General features: G+C 40.4%; 1 protein-coding gene across 2 annotated transcripts in view; it reads left to right on the top strand.

Moving 5' to 3' along the window:
* Positions 1-8473, top strand: part of LOC108972283 (kinesin-like protein CG14535) — a 239412-nt gene extending 230939 nt beyond the window's left edge. For both annotated transcript variants that reach the window (XM_018938832.1, XM_018938833.1), the window contains 8 exons: positions 1215-1409; positions 1577-1797; positions 2213-2342; positions 2872-3132; positions 3251-4739; positions 4840-4947; positions 5055-5237; positions 5888-8473. In XM_018938832.1, the coding sequence (XP_018794377.1) occupies positions 1215-1409; positions 1577-1797; positions 2213-2342; positions 2872-3132; positions 3251-4739; positions 4840-4947; positions 5055-5237; positions 5888-6461 (3161 nt within the window). In that variant the 3' untranslated portion in view covers positions 6462-8473. The remainder of the gene's footprint in view (positions 1-1214; positions 1410-1576; positions 1798-2212; positions 2343-2871; positions 3133-3250; positions 4740-4839; positions 4948-5054; positions 5238-5887) is intronic.
* Positions 8474-9041: the final 568 nt, after the last annotated feature.

Genomic DNA, 9041 nt, shown 5'->3' with positions numbered 1-9041 from the left:
AAATTCGGTACATAATATTTTCTTAACACCGTGATGACATGTACCAAATATGGATGAAATCGGTTCACAACCACGCCTGAAATCTCGATTATCACTTTATCATGCGAGAGTATAAAATGTTCGGTGACACCCGAACTTAGCCCTTCCTTACTTGCTTTTCTTTGATTTTATTTCAAAAAAAGAGAGATATATGATATACTGGTTATCTTCATATTTGGCGAACTTCAGCGAACTCAAACCAAGTAGAAGTTGAAGAACATCTCCGGATAGAAATGACATCTTTCTGTGTTCCTTTATATAAGATATAGAAAAAATAATAATTTCGATAGTTCATTTGGGCCTAAGAAAAGTGGAAGCACGATTGGTTCCAAAATCACCAAATTATTTCGAAAATTTGCGCTGCGTACTTTAGTTTATTTAATAATTTGTTTATTATGTAAGCTTTAATAAAATAAAAATAAAATATTTCGAAAAACAGCGTCGCTTTAACGTCTGTGAAATACTGCTTTCCGAACAGCAGAACGTCACGAAACTTATTATTACTGGCGATGAGTCTTGAATCTATGCCTACGATCCGGAAACATACGATCAACCGGCCGATCAAAACAGATGAAAAATCAATGTTATGTTGACAGTTTCTTCGATTATCGAGGTGTGATGCACTCCGAATTCCTACCAACCGACCAAACTGTTCACAAGTAATACTATTTGAGTGTAACGCGTCGTTTGCACGAGGTTATTCGTAAAAAGAGGTCGGGATTATGTGCCGACAATACTTGATTTTTGCACCACGATAATACACCGTCGCGAATTTCATTGATTCTTCGTGAGTTTTTCACAAAGTTTCACACCAAGACCTTGCTGAACCACCGTATTGCCCTGATTCAGCTCCGTTTGACTTCTGACTATACATGGAACTCAAACGACCGATACGGGGAAACCGTTGAAGACATTAAACGTGAATCGCTGCGCGCATTGAGCGCTATTCCGGGAATTGACTTTAACAACTGTTTCGAGGATTGAAAAAAAAGTTGCTATAAGTGGATTTGGCTAATGGGGAATTACTTTAAAGGGATATAGACTTAGAAGAATACATTAGGAAATTTAAAATTACTCATACTAGCATATACGCTGCATTTCGTTGCCACGCAAAGTTTAGCTTCACTTTTTCGTCAACTCTATTGTGTCTTTTCAAACTCTTATTCAACACACAGAATCCGACGACTCTCCGGGCGTCTATTTACGTGATGACTTCCTTGGCGGACCCACCGAACTGCGTGCGCCCACCGCCGAACGTGCCGCATTGTTCCTAGATGCCGCACTCGCCGGACGACCACAAGGCGGTCTGGAGCCGGCCATGATATTCACACTGCACGTCTACCAGTACAGCTTGTCGCGCAAAGGCGGCGGTAAGTACCTGCATCACTTCTTTGTACTCAATATACTAGTAGCAGTCGCCGCAGCGGCTGCAAAATAATTGGAATTCCAATAATGCAACGCTGAGCACTCTAGACTTTTCGTGCTAAAATTTTAATGCACTTATTTTCATTCGAATTCACACCATTCCCCCGCACAGTGGCCGGTGGACGCAGTCGTTTGCATCTCATCGATTTGGGTGGTTGTGCCAACCGCAATGGGGGACTGCCGCTCTCCGGCATCGGCAACATACTGCTGGCGATATTGAGCGGACAACGACATCCGCCGAATAAGGACCATCCATTGACGCCGCTGTTGAAAGATTGTCTGGCGCCGTTGACGTGTCATGTCGCCATAATGGCGCACGTGATGCACACACAGGTGAGTGCGTGTTGCAAGGTGTATGCTTGATGTCGAAATTGTAGTGGTCGGAGTGTGTAATAACGGGTTCACTGTTGTTGTGCGTAATTGGTATGCTCTTAAGCGGTGTTTTCGAGTGTACCAACTCCAACGGATCCAGCCGTTGTTGCACTGAGCTGCTTAATTGCACAACAATTTCATAATGAAAGTGCCGACTGCGCGACATACATATGTACGTCGGCTAACTGACTGACTGAGTGGTTGGTCAATTTATTGCTCATTCATAAAATCACACTCGTCGCACGAGCTCGATGCGACCATTCATTTGCGTCACAATGAGAATGATAAATGACTTTCAATTTGCATGACTTCCTCCACTAATGTTGTTGTTTTTTCGTTTTTGGTTTTTGTTGTGTTGCTCTTTTCTTCCTCACAGTCACATACGGATGCATTGACAACGATACAATTGGCCTCACGCATACATCGCATGCGTCGACGTAAGCACCGTTTTCCAATGCCAAGTGACAAGACGGGTGTGGGAGGCTTGGCGGCCGGCGTTAATGGAGGTAAGTCGTTGCGAGTAGCGTTGAATTCAATTAGTGGGTTGAGTAATCGCTTAGAGGGGGTATTTAAAAGTAGACAGGTTTTGGGTGGGTAAAAATTTGGTCTCGTTTCGAATACATAGCGAAGGCAGATGTGATTCCATATTTTGAAAATATAAATTTTTTTTTTTGGAAATCGTTGCCGGAGTGAACCAATTTCACCGTGGCAACGGAAACGGTCGAAGGTGGAATCTTCCTAATTTCTTCCGATGATTAAAGCGAAAATTAATTAGTAGCGGGAATGAAAGCTTGACAGAGACACCCTTCTCACTTTGGTAACGGATTCAACAGAAGCTCCTTCCAAAATGCAACAAAAAACCGGCATTCGCGTGAGCTCCAAAAAGTACATTTTACAAGTAGTCGTGTCTATCGCAAACTAACATATTGTGGAAATATAAGACCGAATTTTTGTTTTAAGAACTTCTTTCCTTCCCTCTTCGTCTACTTTTGAGCACCGCATTTCTTAACCAATACACAAATTATCATTTCCTAGGTCATCAATCGACCGGCTCGTCGGCTGGCTCTGGCGCAGACCCTTCCAGCTCCGAATTATCCGCCGATACAGTAATCTACATGGGACCCAGCGACGATGCGACGGATGGTGAACATCCGCCGGTTTATTTGCCCTCGCTCAGCAGTGGCGACAATCGTTGTGTGATGAGCAAAGCGCTAAAAGGTAGCGGCTTGGAGAAACAACAGCAGTCGCCGGCGAAAAGTGCAGCGGGTACATTGAAGAAGACAGCGGCACAAAAAGGTAATTGAGGGTGATATATTGGCGCAACTATTACTCTACATTCGATCATTTTATTGCAAGAGTAATGTTTAAACACTTTCGGTAACGACTTTCCCTACGCTTAACTCTTTCTTTGTAGTCCCACAAAGTCCCACCATCAATGCGTCCAGTCGTAATGGCAGTCTGAAGCGCGGCCACGTCAACAGTCCCACACCAGCGCAGCAGCAACCACAACAGGCGCCTCAAGTGAGCACTGTGAACGCTGACCAACAGCAACAGCAGCAGTTCTTTTCACCCGTGCACAGCACGAAATCGCTTACGCATTCAGCCTCCTCGCCAAAAATAGTTGCGGGCAGTTTACGACATCCCGGCATGGCTGGTATGATGTGCTCGAAGGGTTCGAACGTGCCATCGCCCAAAGGTTCGCCGCTACGTCGACCCGGTGTGGGTGGTGGCGCCAGTGTTACTGCCGCCGCCGCTGATGCGCTAGACTGTCCCGGCAGTCCGATGCGCAAAATAAGCGAGGAACAATGGATTGATGGGCCGCGTGTATCGCGCGCAAAAGTGGCTGAAGCGCGTCACTTGATGCGTGAAGTGAATCATGTGAAACAATGTGAGACCTGGATCGATGGTCCTAAGTCACAGTCTGCACGTTCACTAACCGCCGGCAATCTGCCAACGGCGCCGTCACAAGTGCAAGGCTACGGCTTTATGGATTCGCACAAGAAGTCTATGATACGACAATGGGTGGAGAATCAGACATCGCAGGTCTTCCAAAGCACATCGGCGGCCTCATCGCCTACACATGGTGCTGGCAATGCGGCTCATCGCGACCAGCAGGCACAGCATCTGCGCAACATTACATACCACATGTCACAGCTGAAGCAGAAATCGCTCGATGCACCGGAGGATTTGTACGCGACGAGCACAAGACAATTGCAACACCAACAGCACAGCATACAGCAACCGCAATTGCAGCAACAACATTCACTACCGCTGGAACAACAGTTTCTGTTGTGCGCCAGTGAGGCAGAGTTGGCACAAGCCATTGCCATGGGTCTTTCCACAGCTGTGAGCACAACGAATGCCTCAGCGCCTGCGGAGATACGCGGTTCGAAGGCTCTGTACCATCAACGACAGTCCAGCGCCACCGGCTCGCTCGGACTTACGCAGACAACAGTAAAAGATGAGACTGATATACATTCGACGCACTCGCACACCGGTTATGGCACCATTTCACAGCAAATATACGCTCAAGGCAGCGCTGCGGCATCGGAGCATGGCGTTGTTGTGGGTGGTCAACAAAGCGATCGGCAAGCGGATTGTGATGAGGACCAAGACAGTGGTCCGTCGGAGGTGCCACCCGCCCTACCGCTCATCGAGCCATTAGGTTCGCGTGAAATTTCACATGAAAGTCTACATCGCATACTGTCGCGACATGTGTCACGCGAATCGCTCTACCAACAGCAACAACAACGCGAGCAGCAACAGGAATTACGTCGCCACGAGGAGTTGCAACAAAATGCGCCCTCAAGGCAATCTTCGCATCATTTCTCGCAACACAGCATGGGCATGTCCGATTGTGGACTGCAAGTGACAGAGGAGGAGATAGCGCGCACAATGGGCGGGTGAGTTGTGGCAGTCGATATTAGTGGCCGAACAAAAGCTCTTGTTTAACATTAAAACTAACTGTTTCCTTATTTTCTTCTATTTTTCTACTCTTTATAGCGAGCATCCACTAGCCGCACTCAGTCACGTTGACAATATGTCCATTGTGTCGAGCTTCAACATGGCCGGCGATGCGTTCAGTGATTGCGCGATGGGTGAAAGAACGAGGTAAGCTGAGTGTTGGTGTTTCGTCCCTAAAAATGTCTTGTTTTCTTAAAAAATTACTTCTCTTGTCTAACAATATTTAATACGTATTTTATTTTTTCTCGCTTTAGGAACCAATTCGATCAATTAGCGCGTTTACGTGAGATCTTCACCTCACAGCTGGCCATGGCCGAAGTAACGCCAGTCTTCCGCAGCTGCGATGTGGGCAGCGTGTACAGTGAGCCTGCGTATCGCTTCAACACGGGACCGGGTAGTGTGTGTAGTGAACCACCATATAGACCACCGAGTCCCAGGTGAGTGTACAAGGTTTTCTTCCATAGCTAGCTAATTTGTCTCGGTAGTAGAATTTAGCTTCAAAATATCAAGACAAATACTAATTTTTAAAAGAGAGTGCAAAAGACTTTCCGACTTAGAAAAGCATAGGATAGGATTAACAAGCGACGGTGTTTTAATTTTGGTAGCCCATCGAAAACTGATTGGAAGCCAATATCGAGTACTGGAGGTTGTTGTATTTGTTGTTACAGCTGGAGAAAACAACTGACGTATTTTCGAAGCATGGGTTCGAGCTCACGGTCCTTGACAATATAAAATTCCTATTCCGATCCGGTGACTTAGCCTCGACTGTCGTGGGAACGGTCTTTTTATTAAAGAGTATTTTAAATCATAGCATGTGCCTTAATAACTAAACTTCTACTTTGAAAGTCTACTTTGTGAGGGCCTCTTTTAAGTTTCCCAAACTCTTCAGCTAAGGCCTGATTAATGCTTTTTCTTGAATACAACTGGAAAGCTTTTTAGATCTAGTTCATGCTTTGACTTGAGATCTTTCCGGATGTAACTAACTGACTAGATGTTTAGGTCTTGAAATATTTAGAATTAATTTGCCCTGTATATATCAATAAGCATTAACCTTCATATATCACTTTCGATATCTTCGCACTTTCAGACAACCTTCGCGCAGTCCCAGCCAAGGCAGTTTGCCCAGCCTGAATGGCATAATGCAAATCGCCGGCATGGAACAATATGCTTCGCTGCGTCATCCCGACGGTGCTTCCGATCCAAATTTGCCAAAAGTTGAGAAACCTTTCGTACTGGAACATGAAGACATCTGCGAAGTTGACGAAAAATCCGCATTGCTATCACCCTCCAAGCGACCTTCACTGGAAAAAGAGCATCTACCCGGTGTTGGTGGCGCCACAGTGCCCACGTCTTCACAAACTCAACTACCATTGCTGCCATTGAATACCTCTTGCGAGGCTTACGACAGTGGACATGACTCGTCCACACCACGCACCTCCAAGCATTCAGGCATTTCGCGACGCGCCGAAAGCGGCTACCATAGCGTGGCGACGGCGCGGGATAGTGATGAGAGCAGCTTTACGTCGGGACTCTCCAAAGAACATCACAATCGCATAACAATGGTGAAGAAGAAGCGTCAGGATAAGGGCCTCTGCAATTGGCTGATGAATCCCTTCACCTGCACTTATCCAGAGACTGAAGGCGAGATAAGCGACTTTTGAAGAGCGCAGTAAACGGCAGCGAAAGCAAGCGCGTGCCAGGGAGAGGAACTCGAATTTATAACGAAGGTAAATAGAAAACAGTTATTGCGGTAGCGAGTAGATGTGATTAAGAGAAGAATTAGTAAATAGTAAGTGCGGCAAACCCACCAAGAAATTTTTGCGCGCCGTTAGAAACAATAACACGAAAGCATGCCAAATTTTTACTTTAATATAATAATATATTAGTGTTTATTTCTTTTTCAAAATAACTAAAGCCAATGTTTTTATGTGGCAGTTGAAACGGCGACTGATTGTTTTTTAATGGAAATTTTTATTGAACATATGGAAAAAGAAGATTTTTAGCTTCAAAATATTTAGTAAAGGAAGAAAAAAAACTAAAAACTTTGCAGAACTCATACGTGAAGTGAAAGCTTAAGTTTCATACATATAAGATAAATGTAATACAATTATAATATGACGTGTTTTACAGTGAAAGCTTTTAAACTATATACGAAAGCTTGAATAACAGAGAATAATGAATGTTTTTACGATATGCGTTGAAAGCTTTTTATGGTTTATGTCATAACTTTTTCAATCTGAAATTGTAACTTATAATTTTTTTCAAAAAATGAAAGGTTTTACGAAAAAGTTAAAAGTCTTGCGAAAACATGAAAGCTTACAAGCCTGTAATGAAAGCTTTTCGGAATAAGTTTGAGTTGAAAGCTTACTTTAATTGGACATTAAATGCAATATCATATTATAACAGTTGCTTATTCATAAATTTCGAAATTATCCGCGTCATCCAAAAAGCTTTCGTATATAAAATAAATTTTACTATAAAAGGTTGCTTCTAATATTTTTATTTAATATAAAAACTTTTTAGAGACACCTTAAATCTAAATGCACTTTAACTAAATGGCTTTTATACGTAAGTTGCCAGAGTCATATTTTCTGTGAAAGCTTTTATGTTTGAAAAATTACATCGAACTTTGAAAGTTTCCACTCTCTGCATTTAAAGCTACTTTATTTTATTGCATATCACATTTAAATTTATCTTTAAAAGCTTTCAAAGCTACCCAGAGTTGAAAGCTTTTTGTGTTTTATGATTTCATCGAACATCGTAAGTTTCTACTCGCTCCATTTAAAACTATTTTAATTTGCTGTATATAAAATTTTAATTTTTTTTATAAAGCTTTCACAGCCACACAGCGTTGAAAGCTTTCATTTTTCTCTTATTTTTAACTAATTTTGAATGAAAGCATATACGTAAGTTACTGTAAACTCAAATAGTTTCGCTTAAAATATTATTTTAATTTCAAATCTTAAGCATTTCGGCCTAAAAGCTTATTTGAAGTGAAAGCTTTCAGCATTACAAAATATTCCTTACATCACGAAAGCTTTTCAAAAACACTGTCAACTTTAAATTCCGTTAAAATGTTAAAAATGTTGTACAGCTAACACATACATTACTCGTCTGCTTCTAAAGCTCTTGCCTAACTGTCGCGCTACTGTAAAAATATAGATTTAGTGAAATATATAATTCTCAACCGTTGCATTTACGTTTGCTGCCTAACCTCAACACTTTGTGCATTCATTTAAGAAAAATAGCGATTTTTATAAAAAGAGCTTTTTGCGAGCTTTTATTATTTTATTAGTTTTTATTGCGCGTAAGCGATTGTTAAATGTAACAATTGCATTAGCAAAAATATTATTTTAACTAGTGTCTAGTTAACTTTGCTAAGTCCTCAACAACAACAACAACAAACCAGTAAATAAAATAAAATATTAAGTAAATAAGTTTCTTAATTAAAATTGTTAATACATTTAGCTAAATTTAAGTGTAAACGAGTGCTTTTGTTAGGAAAAAAGCATAAATCGAAAAAAGCTACAAACTATAAATATTAAGTACTAAATAGAAATTTTGTTGCCAGTTTTGCCTATTTAAACTATGTTAAAATTTTGAAATGTTTATCCGAAACTAACTCAACTGATATGAATATACAATGTAACTAATGAAATGAGAAAGTATATAAAAATGCATTTATGTAATAATCGATATACATATATATAATATTAACTACATGCATACATACATATAAATATATACATATATATATATATATAATTGCTATTATTATAATAAATAAAATTTATTACAAAACTTACAAGTGCATAAAAACGTATAAAAAAGAGTAAATAAATTAAATATACATAAAGTATATGCAAGCAAATCGGTGTAAATGTATGTGTGTGTGTAAGGAGGAAAAAATAGCAGAATTTTCGAAGTAATGATAAAAAATTTAATTTGCCTAAAAATTATAAATTTTAAAAATTTATTTTAAAATTTCAACCCCAACCTTTCCAAATAGAGAAACACAAAAAATCACCAAAGCTTTGAGTGATATATTTTTTCACTATTATTATTATTTTTTTTTTGTTTTTGTAATTTTAATGATACAAAATTTTCACAATTGTGTAAAGAGGAAAGAATATCAAAATTTTGAAAATAGTGAGAAAAAAATTTAAGAATTTTCAAACTTTACTTTGGCAGAAAAATTATAAATTTAAAAGATGTTCAAATTTGTATTTTAAAAAATCAAG

This window comes from Bactrocera latifrons, unplaced genomic scaffold (assembly GCF_001853355.1).
Source record: "Bactrocera latifrons isolate USDA-ARS-PBARC rearing strain unplaced genomic scaffold, ASM185335v1 scaffold_39, whole genome shotgun sequence".
In the NCBI taxonomy this organism is placed as follows: Eukaryota; Metazoa; Arthropoda; class Insecta; order Diptera; family Tephritidae; genus Bactrocera; species Bactrocera latifrons.
Note: the sequence above shows the minus strand (reverse complement) of the source record. Positions and strands in the feature narration are given on the sequence as shown.